The 22,883-nt window shown below is 34.9% G+C and overlaps 1 protein-coding gene across 2 annotated transcripts; it reads left to right on the top strand.

The window, feature by feature from the left end:
• The first annotated feature begins 5,112 nt into the window (after nt 1-5,112).
• On the top strand, nt 5,113-21,670 carry LOC110657167 (uncharacterized). 2 transcript variants are annotated; one of them, XM_021814267.2, is made up of 5 exons: nt 5,113-5,390; nt 5,863-6,756; nt 7,091-7,291; nt 7,678-7,873; nt 21,133-21,670. In XM_021814267.2, the coding sequence occupies exons 1-5, from the start codon at nt 5,304-5,306 to the stop codon at nt 21,315-21,317; spliced, it is 1,563 nt and encodes a 520-aa protein (XP_021669959.2). In that variant the 5' UTR covers nt 5,113-5,303; the 3' UTR covers nt 21,318-21,670. The 2 variants fall into 2 exon arrangements, with proteins under 2 accessions (XP_021669959.2, XP_021669960.2); XM_021814268.2 differs by having other exon boundaries at nt 5,866-6,756.
• The last annotated feature ends 1,213 nt before the right edge of the window (nt 21,671-22,883 follow it).

Here is a 22,883-nt window from a genome sequence, read left to right on the forward strand (position 1 = left end):
TGGCCAAACCGATGATGAGGTGGAAACATCCAACTCAGGTGCAGTCTACAGAATCTTGTGAATTAAAACCTCCAGAATTTTTAAGTGTGTGACTTGTGAAAAGAGTTCCAGAGCATAGACAGAGATATCTTTCATCCCCAGAATGAATGACCTCCTATTGAAAAACCGGCAAACTGAACAATATCTGAGTGTACTGGTTCTTTTTATTTCCTCTCCACTAGTTCATATTGCCTCCCTAATCCTCATAACCATTCTTCACTTAAACTGACAGGCATAAGAAACTAGGGGAGAGCAGTTTTCGGTTTAAACCGAAAAACCAAACCGAACCGATTAATTCAATTAAATCGGTTCGGTTCGGTTTTAAAATTTTGATAATTGGGTTAATCGGTTCGGTTCGATTATTTTCATAAAAAATCAAAAAAACCGAACCGAACCGAAATTATTAATATATATAGGAAATCAAAAAAATCGAATCAAATTGAATCGAACCGAATTGAAATCAAAGAAAACCGAACCGAACCTTAAGATTTTTGAGTTTTGATTTCTAATTTTTTTTGTCTTTATGTTTTTATTATTTAGATTTAATGTTAAAAATATGAAATTTTATAAATTTCGGTTTGATCGGTTTAAAACCGAACCGAACCGATATTTATCGGTTCGATTCGGTTTGGTTTTCTCTTATCAATCAGTTCGGTTCGGTTTTTAAAATTTTTTATTTTCGATTTTCGGTTTTATCGGTTCGGTTCGGAACCGAACCGAACTGACCGTTTGCACACCCCTATAAGAAACAATAGGTTCATGATGCAAGTTTTGTTAAATAAATCAGACAGGACCAAGAACAACATAAATAACATGAAGAGTACTTCTCTAAGAATCAAGGTTATGCCATTGACAGAAACCAAAACCTCAATTTGGTCACTGCCAAAAACTTGAGAGTTTAGACTCGACTAGGTTACCAGTTACTCACCTTCGGGTACTATTTTGGTGGTTGTAGCATCACTGATCATGGCTACAACTTGCATATATTGATCATAGACACATTTTCTGTATTATCATCATAATTATCACTAATTCGAGTGAACCATTCTCTGTGTTGATCATACCAACAATTACATATATTGATCATAGCCACAACTTACATGTAAAAAAGAACCATTTTCTGTATTCATTAGAGCTACAAACTTATATATATTGATGATAGCTACATTTTCTGTATTGTCAATAGCTACAATTTACATGCATTGATCATAGCTAAATTATCTGTATTGATCATATAAAAAAGCAGCACAAATTTCAGAACCTCAACCTCCAGCCAATATCATTATCCTCATCAATATAATACACATGGCGAGCAAGAAAGCTAAGCAAAAGGCAGCTGCACTCAACTTTAGAAGCTCATGTAACAGGACATTCTCATTATTATTTTCCTTCAGGAATCATATGGTTGGTTCGCTTAAAGAAACATGTTTTAAAAGGAGATTAAAATTCAATCAGTTTACTCAATTATTGAACTAAAACACAAGACTTCCTTCTTGGATCCAAACCCAACTTCTTTCTATTCCTACACATTTACCAAATGAAGAAGAAATACTGGAAGAAAAGTTTAGTTGCCACCAGATCAATATACATCAAAAAAAAAAATCACTCTGTTTGATGTTAATAAACAAGAACAAAATCAACATAAACAAGAATTTCTTTAATGGACTTGCCAATCTTTCTAATCCCTGAAACATTAAGGAACTACAGAGAAACCCAATACACTAAGCAGCAACAACAATAACACGAAGCTCTCCAATTTCATATACGTTCCATACCTACCAAAATCTCTAAAATGAGAGAGATACTTGATCAATCGCAAACAAAGACCTGTTGGGGAAGCCTCCAGGCCTCAGCCTTGCTAAAGCACATATCATCAAGCGCCTCACTCTTACACCACCGGCAATTGGGGTTCCGGGAACAGAGAGATCCCGATACCATCTCATTGCAAATGGGGATCTGCCGACGAGAGTCTCTCTGTGCAGCTAATAGGGAGCGATGCGAAGAAAATGGTAATGGGTATTTGTTAGTTGTAGTGTAGGACGATGAAGACTGGAGTATAAATGCAAGGAAGATAAGGAGGACGGGGAAGGAGATGGTAGAGTGGATTGCTACCATGTTGAGATATAAAAGATGGCAATTTGATTCCGATTGGACAAAATTGGACTTTCCAATTTGAGCAAAATTTGGGGTCCAGAAGGCTTTGCAGTCTCCTTCGTCTTGTTTTGAGCAGAGATTAGTTCCCTTCGCCGTTGCGATCAGATGCAAAGAGGAGGTGATGAGTTGCTGCAGTCGCTCCACCATTGGTATATGCCCACAGTTTACTAGATTAGTAATTTAGTATAAAGTTTGCCTTAAAAAAAAAGCAAAAATAAAAAGTTTGTTCAAAGCCTTTTCTACATTAATTGTTTTATTTTATCCATAAAAGTCCTAAATTTATGAAAAATTATAGAATATAACTGATGCACTGTACATAGTGCACTGAATTTGTTTTAATATACAGAAATTAAAAAGTGGCATAAGAGCCTTGATTGTGAGAAAAGATGAAAGGCTTGTTTAGTTAGAAGATTTTTTATTCAGTAATAGGAATGGAAATAAGAATTTCCTTTTTTAGTGTTTGATAAGTTAGGGAATATCATTTCTGTAATTAAGAGAATCAGCATTCTCAAATTTAATAAGGGAATTAAAAGATGAGAGTAAAAAAATCAATTTATTCCTATAAACGTCACTTTTCCGTGCTCAGATTAAATCCATTGTCCTCGTCACTCTCTGTCGTCATCATCGTCACCGTCACTCAATACTTTGAGAACTCTTAATTGATAAGCTAAACTATGTAACTTTAATATAAATAATATTTAATTTTCTCTATTTGTCGTCATTTTATTTCTCCTCAATTCTCTTTTTTTTTTATCTTATTTAAACAAAAAATATTTTGAGAAATCACTTTTTTTTCTCCCTTCATTTCTCTCAATTCATTCAAAAGATAAATTTTGAAAAATGAAATGCACATCTTTGTGAATGAAAAATGTATATATATCAAATGCACTATTATTTTCCAAAAAAATTATACCCCAAATACTAAATTTTAATATTTTGAATCCTTACACTCATATAAATGTGAGTTTTTCCGCAAATTATAAAAAATAGTCCCAATTTATGAGAATGGAAAAGCACACGATTCCATATGTATGGTAGAATTTACCATATTTATTAGTCAAATGCTTAAATATAACCTAAACCTTAAACTCATTACTTAATTAATTTTAAATCTCCTAATAAAGTATAAAGATCTATCAAGAATTTTCACGACTACTTATCTAATAGAGAGATTATTAAGTGCATTCAGTACACATACATTATCTTGCATAATTATGTGAGATTCACTTTTTATATTACAATAGAATTTTTATTTTTGTAAGAGATGGAGTATTACTTTTGTATCTACCAAATGTATTCTATAATATTCTTATATGAGAAATACAGACGTGTTTGAGATTAAAATATAAATGATTGAAATTAATTTTTTTTAAATAAAATTTCAATCATTGGATTTTAATCGAAACTAAAAATAGAGGAACCTACTTATTAATTTTAGGTCCCTAATTTTAAGAATTGAAACCATACCAATTTAATTTTAATTTTTGGTCCCTAATTTTCAATTTCAGGGATCTATGTGAGAGTGGACCTTCCAGGTGAGATGGAGAATTTCAATTTATGGGACCATTTTCACGTGCTTTCTAATTGATTATAACTTGACTGCTTGCTTATAAATTTTTAATTTATAAATTAATTTAAAACAAGTAATTTAAAAATAAATAATTAATTATTTAATAAAACTATTAAAATTAATTTTTAAATAATTTAAATATTTAATTAAAAGATACCTAAAAATAATTTAATTTGTCAAAATAATAAAAAAATAATATATTATTGAGTATTGTAGTTGTTAAAATGAAAATAATATTGATATTTTAAAAAACTATTAAGATAATATGGTCTTTTACTTGATTAAAATATAGTTTAAAAATATACTCTCATTATCTAAAAGTGATAAGTAAGGAGTATCCTATTTATAACTTTTGACTTATTATAAATAATTTTTTAATTTATAAGATAAATCAAATACTAATATTATGATTTTTTACTTATAAGTAAATTTGATCGACTTATAAGTAAATTAAACACTAGAAACTAAATTATCTAGTTTAAATAATCTCTTGAATTAAATATAAATATTATTATTAAACAAGGGAGATTAAGAAAATGAGATAGTTTTGTTTAATCATGTAAGGAAGATTAAGAAAATGAGATAGTTTTGTTTAATTATGTTACTCTTAAAAGAGATAAAAATTTTATCAAAATATAATTATATAATTTCAATGGATATAAAATGAAGTATAAAAAATAAGCATTTCTTATATATTATTATTTTTAATTAAATTAAATTAATATTTTATATGATGCTTAATTAATAAATTTTAATTTTTTATAATTAATTTTAATTGGTGTATTATCTTTAAAATTTTAAAAACATCAACATTATCCTATTTTAATAACTACAACACTTAATTTTATATCTTTTTAGTCAACTTTATAATAAATTTTATTTCATTTATAAATAAATTTTTTAATAAAATTTATTTAAAAATAAAATTTTTTATTTAATATATTTTATATTAAATATATAGTCCATTTCAAAATATAATGAATTTTATATTTAAAATAAATAAAATAAAATAATATATAATAAAAAGATAATTTTATTAATTAAAATATATATAACTGAAAATTTATTTTTAAATTTTATTAATTTTAATGAAATTTATCTTAATTATAATAAATTTTATAAAATTAATTATTAAAATTTATAATTAAATTTTTATTTAAAACAAACATTAAAATTTTATATTTATAAATAAATTTTATAAGACTTTATAAATTTTATTTACACTGTATATAATTTATAAATTAAATTAAATTAAATATTAATTTATTTGTAATTTCTACTCTTAAGTTTAATTTACTTCAAAGCCAAATCAACCATATTTTATATTAATGAATCAATAAAAGCAATTAGATTATCTGTAAACAACGCCAAAACTCCAATAGACCAAAGAAGACGCGTTTTACCCCCTCAAACCCAATTCCCTTCATCAACTAAATCTCTACTGCCTTCTTCTTTATCTTCAAATTTCTCTTCACAATATCTTTTTTATTATTGCTTTTCTTTTCTTATATGCCGAATTTTACTCCTTTCCCTGAACGATATGGAGGGTAACTCTCCAAATTTCAAACCTCTTCTTGAAGTTGAAGGAATTGAGAATTTGGAGACTAGGGTTTCCGATTCTCTCCCGGTGAGTCTCATCTGCTGTTGGATTAAATTTTGAATTGAATGTTTATTTTTCTTTGGTTGGTTGCTTGCTTTTGTGTTTTAGGATTGATTTGAATGATTTCAGATTTTTGTTTTCTTTCTGCTGAGAGGTATGATCATTTATCGGCTGCTTACGTCAAATTTGGATTTTTTTGGTGATAATTTTGAGCTGATTATGGCTGTGAAAGCAATGTTGGACCTTAATCACACAATCAATAAAATCAACTTTGTAATTTATTTCAGCGATTTTCATATAAATTTGAGACTCTTCATCTATGTGTGAATAAATGCTGTTCATTTACTTAGCAGAAACTAGAATAGTGGTGCCTGATAATGAGAAGACAATTGAAAAGAAAAAGACTTGATATGATATGTTATTATCTCCTGCTTGCAATTATACATGTCCCTTTCTTCATCTTATTAATTGATGATTTGCTTTATTTATATTCTGATAGCAGGATAATGGGGGACTTGAAAGTTCTACAGATTTCTATAATTCTGCAGCCACCATTGGACTTGGGACCTATAGAATTCCTACCTCTGGAGAAAATGATCATAGGAACAATGAGAAGAAAGAAACTAAAGCCAGTGAGCAAAAGCTAGGGAAATACTTCTTTTATGACTCACCACTTTCTGAAGAAACTGGGGTTTGGATACCTGTTTCTGTTCCTCCCATGTTGGAAAATGATCATGAAGAGTGGAGCAGAGGTTTTCATTTGAATGGTGGTTATTTTCCTGAGGGTGACTTGGATTGGAACCAGTTCCTTGGAAAAGAGAAGGATTTGACCATGTGGGATGTAATAGTGGAAATGTTACTTGCAGCTCGTGGAAAAGTGAGTGCTATTGCTTCAGGTGATATTCATAGTTGTAATTTTTCATGGATGTCAAGCCATCTATTAGAACAAGCTTGGCAAGAAATGGCTCAAACTCTTACAGAAGCCAATTTTGGTCATGTGAGGGAGATTCTTGAAGCCGAGCCTCAAAAATGGTTAGCTGATAGTGCTGCCTCTGCTTGCATGCTATGTGGTGTACGGTTTCATCCAATCATGTGCTCCAGGCATCACTGCAGGTTTTGCGGAGGAATATTTTGTGGCGAGTGCTCTAAAGGAAGGAGTTTGTTGCCAGTAAAGTTCTGTATTGCAGATCCTCAACGAGTCTGTGACGTTTGTTGCGTTCGGCTTGAGACTGTCCAGCCATACCTGATGGACCAAGTAAGCCATGCTGCTCAATTGCCAACCCATGACTTGACAGACCTTAGTACTCTGAGGTCCTGGGTTAATTTTCCATGGGGACAATCCATGGAATATGAGATTTATAAGGCAACAAACGCAATTCAGGGTTATAACAAGGTGAGGCTTTAGATCTCATGACCCTTTTTTTATTCTCTCATTTTTGTTGCTTACAAAATTCCTTAGAAGTCATTAATTGGATAGGCTATTAGTTAAGAGTTTTCCACTAGACACTCCTGTTCAATTGGAATTCAATCAAGAAAGTTGATTATTTAGGATCTGGTTGTGTTGGTCCAAAGAATCTACTTTTCTCCTTTTTTATCATATACTCTTTAAGGGGCAGGGAAAATGTTAAAAGGAAGAAAGTTGCAGGTGATATGTGCAGCCATAGAGCTTTACTGCAATAACTTTGGTAGCTTTGTTGAATTCTGACTTGATGTGTTTCCATTGTCAGGCAGTTTGTCTAAAACCTGAGAAATCAATTCCAGATGCCATTCTACGACATGCAAAAGGCCTTGCAATAATCACAGTTGTCAAAGTTGGGATGATGGTAACTTATAATGTTGGAACTGGGCTTGTAATTGCTTGCAGAGAAGATGGTTCATGGTCTCCACCTTCTGCCATATCTTCATTTGGCATGGGTTGGGGAGCTCAGGTTATAAGTCTCTATTTAACATTGATGAAAATGTATAAACAGTATGTTCAATGTAATTGAAAATGGAAACCATTTTATTGCTGTTTCACTTTAATTTTTAAATTAGTTGGTTCTTCCATGTTTCTAGATTTTTACCAATAGATGAACATGATCAATGGTCACTTTTTTACTCAGATCTTGGCAGATTGTTGAGTACTTTAGTCACGTAGTTGATACTTGTCGGAGAATTTTCTTAGGTTTGATTTTTGGTTTAGTTTCCAATTATTTATGTAAGAAAGTGCCTGATGATTTTTTTTTTTTTTTTATATCTCAACTCAATGGAATATTTTAGGAATTCTGTTAGGAGGGTGTTTGGTACTATTTTTAAAGGGTTTATTTGTGTGCAGGCTGGAGGTGAATTGACAGATTTCATAATTGTATTGAGAACAAATGATGCTGTCAATACATTTTGTGGCAATGCACATGTTTCAGTGGGTGCTGGTTTAAGTGCAGCAGTTGGTGTTGTTGGACGGGCAGTTGAAGCTGATCTGAGAGCTGGCGATGGCGGTTATGCTGCTTGTTATACATACAGCTGCAGTAAAGGTATTTGTTGAAGGATTAATGCACGTAAGGGTGCAAAGTTAACAATTATAAAATTTTCTTAACCCTAGTGTTCATGTAACATACATACAATTTATACTATTGTAAAACACATAATTTAGTAATAACAAATTATGTTTTAATTGCTAACAAGCCTAATTGCCATTAGGAAACAAAAACCCTAAAATTAACAAGTCAAAGTTTAGAGAAATTTACCCCTTAAGCGCATAATCAAATTCAACTACCTAATCCGGGTAGTGAGATCACCAATTGTTGATCCTCTAGCTTGTCCATTCAAACAAGATGACCGAACTCTTTTGATTGAACTAAAACCCTTTAGATTCCTCCTTTGATTCGGTCAAGGACAAGAGAGAGTAATTTTTAGGGCTTTTAGGTTTTTAGCTTTATGGAAGTGAAAAGAAACACTTTTCCAACCTCTAATTTAAAAGTTATAACAATTAATCTCTCTTGAATTAAGCAAAAAAGGAAGAAAACTTGGTTATGAGAGAGAGAGAGAGAGAGAGAGAGAAAGTGGACAGCAATATTGAGAGGAAGAAGAAGATCACTTTTTTTTTTCTTTCTCTCCTTTTTATTTATTTTAATTTCCTTAATTAAAATTACGCTTACAAATGTTCACACTTAATTCAACAATTAAATGTATTTTCTAATTTTAATTAGTTCACTTGTCAACTTAAAGTAATTAAGAAATTAAAATTTCAATTAATTAGTATATAAGAAAAATACTAATTAATCTACACTTTCTCTCTCCTTTGATCAAGTCAAAATTAGTCAAATTGGCCAAAATTAATTTTCTACCTTATGCTTAATTAATCAAGTTTATATTTAAACACTTTAAATAATAACTTGCATACTTTCATTGAACAATTTAGTTTTAATTCATGCCAGGGACTATGTAATGTAATTGCAAGCTAAATATTTTAATTTGATTAATTAACTAAACCATTTAATCAATTAATTAAATTAATTTTACTTTGGTCATATTGTTCTTATGTGTGTGACTTATTAGGTTCATGACTAACTGGCAGTGAAAATAATATTAACTTTTTAATATTATTGAAACTATTTCATTCTTAAAATGAAATTCCATTTTTATTTTAAGTTCTCATAAATCATGGTTGACATCTAGCATAATATATTATGACTACCCAATTAGTTATGAATTAATCTGTAACTCATGAACATTGATCATATATACTATACACTAAAATCTCTCTGTTACAAAATTCCGATTCTAGCTAGAGTAATGGTTTATATTAAACTCTTGACACTTAGAATTATATGACTTCATTTTAATTCTAATTCTTGATTAATAAGATTATCCAATCAGAAACTCTTTTCTGACTAAATCTATCTGTTCTGGTCAAGAACTTAACTTATCAAGAACAATTTAAATGAATATAGGATTTTATAGAATTTACTTAGGGTAATGGATTCTATCTTGACTAACACCTATCTTCATATATAACTAGTCGGAGCCAATTCATACCCATATACTCATACCTAGTGCAAGCATGAAAACAGTATCAAATTTAAACCACCTATATGCAAGATAACCGTGTTATCTCAGGTCAAGGGATTATATGCACTATTATGATCAAGATGCCTTGTTAGTATTAGCTGATACTGAGACGACTCCTACGATCGTCCAGATTCTCAGACAGCTCCCAAGAAATGAGCTTGAGCAACTCATTCGAAAGGTTTGGTTAGTAAATTATGAGAAATATCATGCCACTTCGTAGCCTATCTAGATCACTGAATCCTCTTTCAGAAGAAATACAGATGGAACGGTGCAGACCACATTTCAGCCTCCAAGACACTCTACATGTTTATTACCTGTATTTCAAACCATTATGATTCAGTCATTAGCAAAAGAAGAGAAGTATTATCCCATCAGAGCAGTCATTCGAAAGGTTTGGTTAACGAATTATGAGAAATTTCATGCCACTTCGCAGCCTATCTAGATCACTGAATCCTCTTTTAGAAGAAATACAAATGGAACGGTGTAGACCACGTTTCAGCCTCCAAGACACTCTACAGGTTCATTACCTGTATTTCAAACCATGATGATCCAGCCATTAGCAAAAGAAGAGAAGTATTATCCCATCGACTACTCCTGATAATCATTATATCTACCCCATGAGGATAGATGGTCACTATGCTTGGGATCTCCGAGGATCAGGAATGTGTGATCTCGATTGTGATTGTTGTGACAATTTTTGGGAAAATGAGTACGACCATTCCCTTTCAGAAAAGAATTGGAGAAAACTGAAGAAACACAGCAGAGTTTCTTGCAAGCTTATGCAGTCTTTCAAACAAGACCATCCAAATGGTGACCCTTGGATAGGAATTCATGAAGAAACTAAGCAAAAGAAACTCCTTCCTATCTATGAACTTGCACTGGAAATACTCAGAAAGGAAGGACTTTCTTGTCCTCCTCCTCCTGTTTTGAAACCTACTCCACCTCCTGCACTTCCAGTCATGCAACCATGTATGATGTTATCTCCTGCTTCATATGAGGCAGATTTTCCTCCATTAACACAATAAACAGATCAGCAGATTAAGATCTCTATGAGACCTTTTGTGCAAATAGCCAAAATTGTTGCTGATGGCCAACTAGTCCCAATAACCCAAGAAGAAGTCTTAAACTGGCAGACAAAGAACGCAGCAGTACAAAACAAGACACTGCAGCGTATTGATTCTAAAATTGATCAAGTCCTCACTAGAATTCACACTCTTAATCAAAAGGTGGATTCATTTACATTGTTTGCCCAGAATATGTACAGAGATTTACAAGTGAAAATCACCCAATTGGATAAGGATCTTCGATCCTTGATTCAACAAAGGAAGTTTGTATGGAATTTAACCAGAAAGAAGCAGAGATAAAGAGGCTAAAGAAACAGCTAGCCCAGGTTGAAGCTGATCTTCATAGACCAATTGAGACACCTGCTCCTTATAGCTCATTCTCTTCACAAAAGATACAAAATCCATTCATAGCAACTCCTGCCCCAGTTTACTCCCCATTTAGTTTTGCTTTTGAACCAACACCCATACCATACACCCCATCACCTCTGTTTCACAAACTAGTGCCTCCTCCTACACTTACCAGATTTGAATCCAGCAGCTTATCTTCCTCTGATGACTCTCTCCAAAACACCAGAAGAAGACTTAATTTCTGAACCACATGAATCTGATGATAGTTCCTCCGATGATGACGATGATGATTCTTCCAGTAATGATAGTGACATTGGAAATATGGATATTATAGCTTTACTCATGGTTGATCCGCCCCTACTACAGATTCCACTAGTGGTACAACTACAGGTCCTACTCCTGCCCAGGGACCCCAAGTAGAAGTTCCAGATGATGAACCAGTGGAATTGAATTTTGATCTCCCAAATACTTAGCAACAGACTAAACCTAGCTCTGCTCCATGGTTCACTTTAGATGATATCCCTCCATCTAAATGGAGAGATCGCCTTGCTGAGTTTAAGGCATGGTTAGACATACAGATGCTCTGAGAATGAGCTGATTCACATGTTGTTTTGAAAGAATTCATTTCCAGAGCAATTGGATCTCTTCAAGACTGGTTTGCGTCTCTTGGAGATTATCAACAGGCCCAATTTTGTCACTTAACTATTCTACAAGCAATTAATGCTATTTTCTCTGAATTCCTGGGAGATGCCTCATTGTACAACAAACAATTATGCCAGGAGTTTTTTGATATGCGCTGCTGTTCTCTTAAAAGAGCTGATATTGAAAGACATTACCAAAGAATGGTTCAACGTTATTATCTACTTAATGGATTTAATGACATTAATCTCTGGCACACATACATTGCCTCTCTTCCAGAAGAATTATAGCCAGAATTGCACCGGTCTCTTGCAGCAACCAGAAAGGATATGAATACCATCTCAATTGGTGAAATTCACAAAATGACATTGGCTTGCCTAGAAAAATGTGTGAGCAGCAGAAGTTATTCAGGGACATTATCGAGAACAGGAAAACTTTAAAGCATGTTTGTCAAAAGTTTCATTTGGGTATCAAATGCAAAGAGAAAAACTGTGTGCAAAACAAAGAAAAAGAGTCATCGTCAAAAGTATCCAAGCCGCCCAAGTCCAAAATACTCTTCCAAACACCAAAAAGGAAAGAAACCGGTCCAGTATTTTCGAAAGAAACGACAGGGCACTCGAAAGTCTGATCGGTGTTATATTTGTAGCAATCGAGGCCACTATGCGAAGAATTGCCCTAAGAATCCAAATAAGGCAGTGAAACTCATCCTGTACATTCAACAAGCTTTCCACATATCTCTAGATGTTGATGATGTTGAATCCCTGTTCTCAAAACAGGAAGGGTCAGATGAAGAAACTGTGTTTGCCCTTGGAACAGATAATGTTGACTTTGACCAACTCCAGTCTCTATCTTCAGAAGACTCAGAGTCTGATTCTGGTTATGAGGCCAATTACCCTTTTTACCTAGCCCAAAACATCCAGTCCAATCACTCCACTCATAGCTCGAATACTATTCCTATACCTTTGGTCTCTTTGCACATCCTGCCCAGCAAGTATGAGCGGCTCATTAATATATAGGAGCCCATAAGAGTATGATGAACCCTGCCATTCTCCCTCCAGAAAGTTGAGTTCCACATACGGAGTACTTTAAGGATGCAGACGGAAACATTTTCAAAACAAACCTGATTACTAAGCATCCAATTGGTATTCAGTTCTTCCCGACCTGCATCTTTTGGATCAAAATCATTGGTTTTGACCTTCCAGATAAGGATCTTTTGATTGGTTTTGATCTATACTAACAAGCAAAGCACCTGAAGATCCTATCTAGAGGATTAAAGTATAAAAGGCAATTTCAACCTTTTACCGTCATTCCTAAATTGTACTCCTTGACGGATGCCTCATCAGATTTTCAAGAGCACAAGAAACTTCTTCTCAAATCCTGTGCTGATTCACATTCACAGTTCCATCATCCTCTACCATTATGGAAGAACTCAGAATTCTTTGTCCATCTGCCATTCAAGTTAAATGAAGATGTAAATCCTACTAAAGCCTCTCATCCGAGGATGAATCCCGCAGATTTGGTTCTAGTCCAAGAAGAATGCAAGCAACTTCTCCGACAGGTCTTGATTGAGCCAACTACTCTCCCATGGGCTTGCTAGGCTTTCTATGTAGAAAAGAGGTCTGAGAAGTTAAAAGGCAAGAAGAGGCTTGCGATTGATTACAAGCCTCTCAATCACTTCCTACAAGACAACAAGTTTCCTTTGCCAAAGCCTGAGGTTTTATTCACTCAACTTCATGAAACCCACATATTTTCAAAATTTGATCTTAAAGCAGGTTTCTGGCAGTTGGGTATCCAGCCCGCAAACAGGCCCAAAACCGCATTCTGCATACCCACGGCCCAATATCAGGGGACTGTTCTTCCTTTCGGCCTTAAAACGGCTCCATCCTTTTTTCAAAAAGTCATGATCAGGATATTCGAGCCCATACTCCACAGTGCACTCGTATATATTGATGACATCTTTCTTTTTTCTAAGGATGTAACAGCCCATAAAGAATTACTGTCAACATTCCAATCCATAGTTGAATCTTATGGGATAATGTTATCAGAAAAGAAGAGCTCATTAGCCCAGACTAACATCGATTTTCTTGGAATGCGCTTCAAAGAAGAAAAATATCAACCAGGTCCATACATAGCGTAGGAATTATTGAAATTCCCTGACAAAGACTTAACGACAAAGCAGCTACAGCAATTTTTGGGAATTGTCAATTATATCAAAAAGTTTGTTCCTCATATCGCTATACATGTCAGCCACCTTTCCAAGATGCTAAAAAAGACCGCACCACCTTGGGGTTCGGACCAGACCAATACAGTCAAAACTTTAAAAGAAGTGGCTCTAACTCCGCCACCTCTTAAGATTCCCAGTTCGGGGCACTGCATTATCCAGACAGATGCTAGTGACACTCATTGGGGCGCTATCCTGATTGAAGACATACAAGGAGAAAAGCACATCTGTGGCCACGCAAGTGGTGAGTTTCCAGATGCTCAAAAACATTACCATTTTGTTTGCAAGGAGATCTTAGCCGTAAAAAATGAGATCAAACGGTTTGAGTTTCACTTTATCGGACATCACTTTATTGTTCTTATGGACAGCTCATCATTTCTGAGAATTTTTGGACTTTAAGAACAAAACTCTTCCTGAACCACAGCTGTTAAGGCTTAAAGATTGGTTCGCAAAATATAAATTCACAGTCCAACACATCAAAGGGAAACACAATCTAATTCCAGATCTTTTATCCAGACTCAAAGATCTTCATCTTGTGAACTCTCACTCCACCTTCCCCTTAATACTAATGACTTCATCTTTTTCAGCCAACACTCCTGAGTTCCTTATCCCTACACCAGACAACTTTCCTCCAGGATGTTCTCCAAACATGGCTATTCCAGAAATTATCAGGTTCGCCAGAAATCACTTATTCCACTACCAAAGTGCTAGAAATACTCTTAGAGGTTTAATCCCCTCTATTTCTTATTTCCTGCCAGACAGTCTTTTCTTAACCTGTTTCAGTATTCATCCTGAAAGGGATCTCATTCTTGAAGAACTGTGGTTCCTCTGGTGCATGGTAACCCTATATTCTACAGCTATTGAATTTTCTCTACAAGCTGTTTATCAGTACACCCTCACTACCGACAGAAGGACTCTCTTGTCAAGATTCCTTGAATGGTTCAAGCCCATAACCACATGGCAATATAGTTTTTGAAGACTTATAGAAACCCACGGTATTGATAAAAGGCCCATAAGAACACAACCCACAATCAGGTCTATGTTTATCATGCACAGGCCTTTCTTTAAAAGGCCCAATGGACTCTTATGGTCACAGAATTCAGCATATGAATGGAGGACATATGATGGTACTATAACAGATAAAGATGTTATGAGACCACTCAGAAGACAGCTGGCCAATTACCTCTGCGAAATTAACAATTACCAGTCTCCTGTACCTCCACATGTGACATGTACCTCCCTTGGACCCGTCCATTCCTCAGAGCAAGAGCCCATTGACTGGACCGATCCTTTTTTGCAGGACTCACAAGACCCTATGGACGTTGAAACATGTGAAGCAATCCAAACTGCACCACTATCTCCTGAGGAACATGGGCCATGATATCAATCTTTTTATGGGGATGTAGACTCTGATGATTCTGATCAAGGGAATTACAACCTGTCAAGGTCACCATGACAAAAGAGTATCGGCCACCTACAATAATAATTGTACCTTTTACTTTTGACAGTGTGTTTCTTTAAGCTTTAATAATTGTGTTCTGTAAGCGTCGGTAGCCAGTTGCCTACTCGGTAGCTTGTAAGAGTGATAGTCTCCCCTCTATATAAGGAGACTCATTTTCTGTTTGTAATCATAGTTTGCCTTTAGAAATAAAACATTTGTTTCTCTCATATATGGCTTTCTAAGTTTCTCTCATTTTCTTCTGAAAACCCTTGAAGGTGAATTATACTTGTATAGCCAGTGACACGTATGCTCTAAACTTGCCTCTAGTGAGGATCCTATGTATCAGAAATGTCTTTATTATGGTATTAGTTGCGATGGTTCCTTTATTATACATACATGCTTAATACAAAAGGGCTTTCAGCCTGAGAGTATCTATGGAGAGGGAAGCAGCACTGAGCATGAGTATGATGTATTTATGTATGACAAGGGGCTCCCAGTCTCAATTGGTATCAGAGCCTAAGATACATGTATAATACATTATTCAAAGGTGAGTAAGGAGAAATCTTTTCCATAAAATATCTTGCAGAACTCATACGTCATCCGTACAAACCGTAGTTGAACAACCTACCCCTACTGAAATAATAAATCTAACATCTTCACTTTCTTTTTCTTCTTCTCTTAGAAGAACCCTATCATCCCGTATAGATAACCTTGTTGAGATTGCTACTCTACCTGAAGATGCTCAGGTTGGAGAATCTCTTCTTCTACTTCTTAGTCCTTATAACATCTACAGAAGATCTGGTTCTCTTACTAGGAGTATTAGATCACTCATCTCCTCCTGGAGATCTCTTCTAAAAGAATTTGTCTAAACTTCCAGAATGGATCAATGTTCTCTCCAAAGCTCCACTGCTAAACATTATGTCACCTTGGAGATTCTTCCTCCATTAATTCCTAAATGGAAACGGGAAGGATACTCTCACCTACATTTTGGAGCAATCAGACTCATATTTAGCCTCCACGGCAGAAGATGACTACTAGTTACTGCCCGAGTCTCATTATTAGACACCCGCTTTTTACAGTATGAACACGCTGTCATAGGGACGTGTTTGACTATCCTATATGCTGGAAGTGTAGTACTTACATTTTTCCCTAACTATAATCGCTCCCTCAGAGACCCATACCTTTGTACTGCTTTGAAAGTACAAGTACAACTCACTGGAGCTGAGCAGGTGACTTCATCCGTGATGGCTACTCTTCACCATCATATCATCTACCGACTGCAAGATCATGCTGTAGATCTTTCACAAGCCTCTGTGTCCAATGATGCCTTGTTAGTATTAGCTGATACTGAGACGTTTTAAGGCCGAAAGGAAGAACAGTTCACTGATATTGGGCCGTGGGTATGCAGAATGCGGTTTTGGGCCTATCTGCGGGCTGGATACCTAACTGCCAGAAACCTGCTTTAAGGTCAAATTTTGAGAATATGTGGGCTTCATGAAGTTGAGTGAATAAAACCTCAGGCTTTGGCAAAGGGAACTTGTTGTCTTGTAGGAAGTGATTGAGAGGCCATGAAGCCCACATATTTTCAAAATTTGACCTTAAAGCAGGTTTCTGGCAATTGGGTATCCAGCCCGCAGATAAGTCCAAAACCGCATATGGCATACCCATGGCCCAATATCAGTATATTGTTCTTCCTTTCTGAGCATCTCCAGTGCAAGCTCATAAATAGGAAAGGGTTTCTTTCACTTAGTTTCTTCATGAATTCCTATCCAAGGGTCACCATTTGGATGGTCTTGTCTGAAAGGCTGCATAGGCTTGCAAGAAACTGTGCTATATTTCTTCAGTTTTCTCCAATTCTTTTCTGAAAGGAGATGGTCGTACTCATTTTTCCAAAAATTGTCACAGCAATCACAATCGGGATCATACATTCCTGATTCTGGGAGATCCTAGGGACAGTGACCATCTATCCTCATGGGTTAGATATAATGATTATCAGGAGTGACTGCTCTGATGGGATAATGCTTCTCTTCTTTTGCTAATGGCTAGATCATCATGGTTTGAAATACAGGTAATGAACCTGTAGAGTGTCTTGGAGGCTGGAACGTGGTCTGCACCGTTCCCTCTGTATTTCTTCTGAAAGAGGATTCAGTGATTTGGATAGGCTGTGAAGTGGCGTGCAGTTTCTCATAATTTGTTAACCAAACCTTTGGAATGAGTTGCTCAAGCTCATTTCTTGGGAGCTGTCTGGGAATCTGGACGATCGTAGGAGTCGTCTCAGTATCAGCTACTACTAACAAGGCATCATTGGACACAGAGGCTTGTGAAAGATCTACAGCATGATCTTGCAATCGGTGCATGATCTGGTGGTGAAGAGTAGCCATTATGGATGAAGTCACCTGCTCAGCTCCAGTGAGTTGTACTTGTACTTTCAAAGAAGTACAAAGGTGTGGGTCTCTGAGGGAGAGATTGTAGTTAGGGAAAAATGTAAGTACTACACTTCCAGCATGTAGGGTAGTCAAACATGTCCCTATGACAGCGTGTTCATACTGTAAAAAGCAGGTGTCTAATAATGAGACTCGGGCAGTAACTGGTATTCCTCTTCTGTCGTGGAGGCTAATGATGAGTCTGACTGCTCCAAAATGTAGGTGAGAGTATCCTTCCCATCTCCATTTAGGAATTAATGGAGGAGGAATCTCCAAGGTGACGTACTGTTTAGCAGTGGAGCTTTGGAGAGAACATTGATCCATTTTGGAGACTTGGACATATTCTTTTGGAAGAGATCTCCGGGAGGAGATGAGTGATCTAATACTCCTAGTAAGAGAACCAGATCGTCTGTAGATGTTATAAGGACTAAGAAGTGGAAGAAGAGATTCTCTAACCTGAGCATATTCAGGTAGAGAAGCAATCTCAATAAGTTTATCTATATGGGATGATAGGGTTCTTTTAAGAGAAGAAGAAAAAGAAAGTGAAAATGTTAGATTTATTATTTCAGCAAGGGTAGGTTGTTCAACTACGATTTATACGGATGGCGTATGAGTTCTGCAAGACATTTTATGGAAAATATTTCTCCTTACTCACCTTTGAATAATGTATTATATATGTATCTTAGGCTCTGATACCAATTGAGGTCGGGAGCCCCTTGTCATACATCATACTCATGCTCAATGCCACTTCCCTCTCCATAGGTACTCTCAGGCTGGGAGCCCTTTTGTATTAAGCATGTATGTAGAACAAAGGGACCATCGCAACTAATACCATAACAAAGACATTTCTGATACACAAAATCCTCACTAGAGGCAAGTATAGAGCATACGTGTCACTGGCCATACAAGTATAATACACCTTCTATGGTTTTCAGAAGAAAAGGAGAGAAACTTAGAAAGCCATATGTGAGAGAAACAAAGGTTTTATTTCTGAAGACAAACTCTGATTACAAACAAAAAATAAGCCTCCTTATATAGGGGAGAGACTATCACTCTTACAAGCTACCGGGTAGGCAACTAGCTACCGACACTTACAGAACACAATTATTAAAGCTTAAAGGAACACACTGTTAAAAGTAAAAGGTACAATTATTATTGTAGGTGGCCGACACTCTTGTCATGGTGACCTTGAAAGGTTGTAATTCTTGTGGTCAGAATCATCAGAGTCTATATCCCCATAGAAAGATTGATATCATGGCCCACGTTCCTCAGGAGATAGTGGTGCAGCACTTTGGATTGCTTCACGTGTTTCAACGTCCATGGGGTCTTGTGAGTCCTGCCAAAGAGGATCGATCCAGTCAATGGGCATTTGCTCTGGGGAATGGATGGGTCCAAGGGAGGTACATGTCACATGTGGAGGTATAGGAGACTGGTAATTGTTAATTTCGCAGAGGTACTTGGCCAGCTATCTTCTGAGTTGTCCCATAACATCTTTATCTGTTAAAATACCGTCATATGTCCTTCATTCATATACTGAATTTTGTGACTATAAGAGTCCATCGGGCCTTTTAAAGAAAGGCCTGTGCATGATAAACATGGACTTGATTGTGGGTTGTATTCTTATGGGCCTTTCATCAATACCGTGGGTTTCTATAAGTCTTCAAAGACTATATTGCCATGTGGTTATGGGCTTGAATCTTTCAAGGAATCTTAACAAGAGAGTCCTTCTGTCGGTCGTGAGGGTGTACTGATAAACAGCTAGTAGAGGAAATTCCACAGCTGTAGAATACAGGATTACCATACATGAGAGGAACCACAATTCTTCAAAAATGAGATCCCTTTCAGGATGAATACTGAAACAGGTTAAGAAAGGACTGTCTGGCAGGAAATGAGAAGTAGAGGGGATTAAACCTCTAAGAGTATTTCTAGCACTTTGGTGGTGGAATAAGTGATTGCTGGCGAATCTGACAATTTCTAGAATAGGCATGTTCGGAGAACATACTGGAGGAAAGCTGTCTGGTGTAGGGATAAAGAACTCAAGAGTGTTGGCTGAAGAAGATGAAGCCATTAGTATTAAGGGGAAAGTGGAGTGAAGAGTTCACAAGATGAAGATCTTTGGTTTTGGATAACAGATGTGGAATTAGGTTGTGTTTTCCTTTGATGTGTTGGGCTGTGAATTTATATTTTGTGAATTAATTTTTAAGCCTTAACAGCTGTAATTTAGGAAGAGTTTTATTCTTAAAAGTCCAAAATTCTCGGAAAAGATGAGCCGTCCATAAGAACAGTAAAGTGATGTCCGATAAGGTGAAATTCAAACCGTTTGATTCCTTTTTTTATGGCTAAGATCTCCTTGTAAACATAATGGTAATGTCTTTGAGCATATGGGAACTCACCTCTTGCGTGGCCACAGATGTGCTTTTCTTCTTGTATTTCTTCAATCAGGATAACGCCCCAGTGAGTGTCACTAGCATCTGTCTGGATAATGTGGTGCCCCGAACTGGGAATCAGAGGTGGCGGAGTTAGAGCCACTTCTTTTAGAGTTTGACTGCACTGGTCTAGTCCGGACCACAAGGTGCTGTGGTCTTTTTTAGCATCTTGGAAAGGTGGCTGACGTGTGTTGCAACATGAGGAATAAACTTTCTGATATAATTGACAATTCCCAAAAGTTGTTGTAGCTGCTTTGTCGTTAAGTATTTATCAGAGAATTTCAATAATTCCTCCGTTATGTGTGGACCTGTTTGATATTTTACTTCTTTGAAGTGCATTCCAAGAAAGTCGATGTCAGTCTGGGCTAATGAGCTCTTCTTTTCTGATAACATTATCCCATAAGATTCAACTATGGATTGGAATGTTGACAGTAGTTCTTTATGGGCTGTTATATCCTTAGAAACTCCATGTACATATCATCTTACGTCATTGGTTTGGCTTACTTATCTTATAAGTGTCCATTTTGTTTGTTATATGGCACGAGACTCACCATTCCATATCATTAGTATCTCGTACTAATCAATGAGAACAAACAAAATTGACAGTCTATATAGATAAATATTATTCTATGAAGTATCCAAAACTGTAAACCATGATTTATAGTACTTGTGTCAGAATATTTCGTCACTCATATTCTTAACACTTTAACAATAAAACATCTGACAAGTTACTAAAAGATATTTTCAATTAAATTTAAACCATTTAAATTTAAAGGGTAAAAGATATATGCCATTAAAAAGGGAATAAATATAAAATACAATTTCATGATATGCTCTAGGGCTTATTACTAATATTTGTAACTTCTCAGTTAATATTTTGTTAGTTAAAACAGGGACTTTTTTTTATATTTCAGGATGTAATGATATTAAACTCGAGTATAGTCTTTTGTTTTTAATTTCAGTCACGAGTATATTACGTGTTCTGTTGGCATTTTATGGAAAGAACATAAAACCTTATACATTCTTTTTTGGCTTTTGTTTTTTCCTTCCTCTTATTAACATTGGCGGCTCACCTAAATCTTTCCTCTCTTTTGAAATGGATCTCATTTCAGCTTATGATACTGCTGTTAAAGCTTACATGTTAATTGTCGAATATGTAGGAGCATTTGTTGGATGTTCACTTGAAGGGAGTGTTGTCACCACTCGGTCGAAAGAGAATTCCAGATTCTATGGGAGCCAGTCAATAACTGCATCTGATATACTTCTTGGCTCATTACCAAGGCCACCTGCTGCATCAATTCTTTATCGTGCACTTGCAGACCTATCTCAGAAGCTTGATAGGTGATTCACTGGGGTTCAGTATCAATCTCACCTGTTAATTGTTTGTACATAAGGTTTCTTCACGACCATTCTTTGCCCAAGTGAAGTTGAAGTTGTTTATAAAATGATTGGCATGGAGAGCTTATGCAATCAGATTTGATTTTCTCCTGATGACATACAGTGGATGAACAGCCTTGGAGATTTCTGGATGTAAATACAATACTTTCAATTCCACGAACAAATTTAAAAATTATTTCAAGGCAAGAAAAAGGAGAAATTGTTGAAATGCCTGCAATCTTGTGAAGATTTTCAATTTGCAGGTCTAAAATCAAACATCAAGTGAAAATCCATTGAATAAAACGGATTGATAGATAGAAACAGGATTGATTGCTGGGTACAGTGAGTTGGAAACAGTTTAGAAGCACAGGCATCTCAAAATGTGTTCTGCAGCCAAAGACACCGAAAGCCATAGTAAGGATCGGATTGTGTTTTTGTAGATATTCGATAGGATGGATTTGGATAATATATAATCAGATTTTGGATGATTTTGGATTTTGCATGTTAAATATTTATTATCTGAATTTATTTATATAAATATTTAATTAAATATAAAATATATTTTTTATAATAATATTTATAATTTTTTTTATTTAAAATAAAATAAATTTTAAATATTTTATGAAAATATTAAATTATTAATAGAAAATAATTTTTTATATAAATTATTATTAAAATATATAAAATAAATGAATATAAATATTTTTAAGTAACAATAATCAAGAGAAGAATTTAAATTTTAAAAATATTAATTAAATTTGAATTATGTAGTTTTTGCAGTTGCCTACCCATTGTCATCGTCATTTCAAAAACAACTTTATAACACTGTTAAATTCCTTACATCACGCATCGTTTCTGAACCATCTCTACTGTTACTGTGGTCATGTATCGAATGAAATCACAATGTAAATGAATTGTATGAATGCTTGCTCGGGGAGTTTTGAAGATCAACATCGACTTTCATTAACCATCAAGCCTACTTCAAATTCTTGGAAAGTACCTCTACCTAGTAACCAGTAAAGAGTTGAATTTCGTACTTCTGCTTCTCAGTGCAAGAAATTTAACATTCAATTTCTAGCTCTGCCCCCTTTTACTAAAAAAATGAATATGAAAAGAAAAATACATCATCTCCTTTTCAAGGGTGATTTCTATAGTCTTTTTTTTGAACTTTGCCTTGTATTTCACTGTTTCTTAACTTCAATTTGTCATTTAAAATACTTTTAAATTTTAATTTTGTTTTACAAAAATTTCTCTAATTAACTAGGAGATCCTGTTTGGTACAATTTTATGATAAAATTTATTTTATTTACAAATGAATTTCATAATATAATTCATTTACAAATGAATTTTTTTGTTTGATAGATTTTATATTAAATATGAAATTCATTTCAAATGAAATGAATTTTGTATTTAGAATAAATAAAATAAAATAAAATGATATATAATAAGAGGATAATTTTGTCACTTGAAATATATATGATTTTAAGTTTAAAATTCAGTTGTAAATTCTATCAATTTTGAAAGAATTTGATTT

Source organism: Hevea brasiliensis, chromosome 11 (genome assembly GCF_030052815.1).
Source record: "Hevea brasiliensis isolate MT/VB/25A 57/8 chromosome 11, ASM3005281v1, whole genome shotgun sequence".
Taxonomy (NCBI): Eukaryota; Viridiplantae; Streptophyta; class Magnoliopsida; order Malpighiales; family Euphorbiaceae; genus Hevea; species Hevea brasiliensis.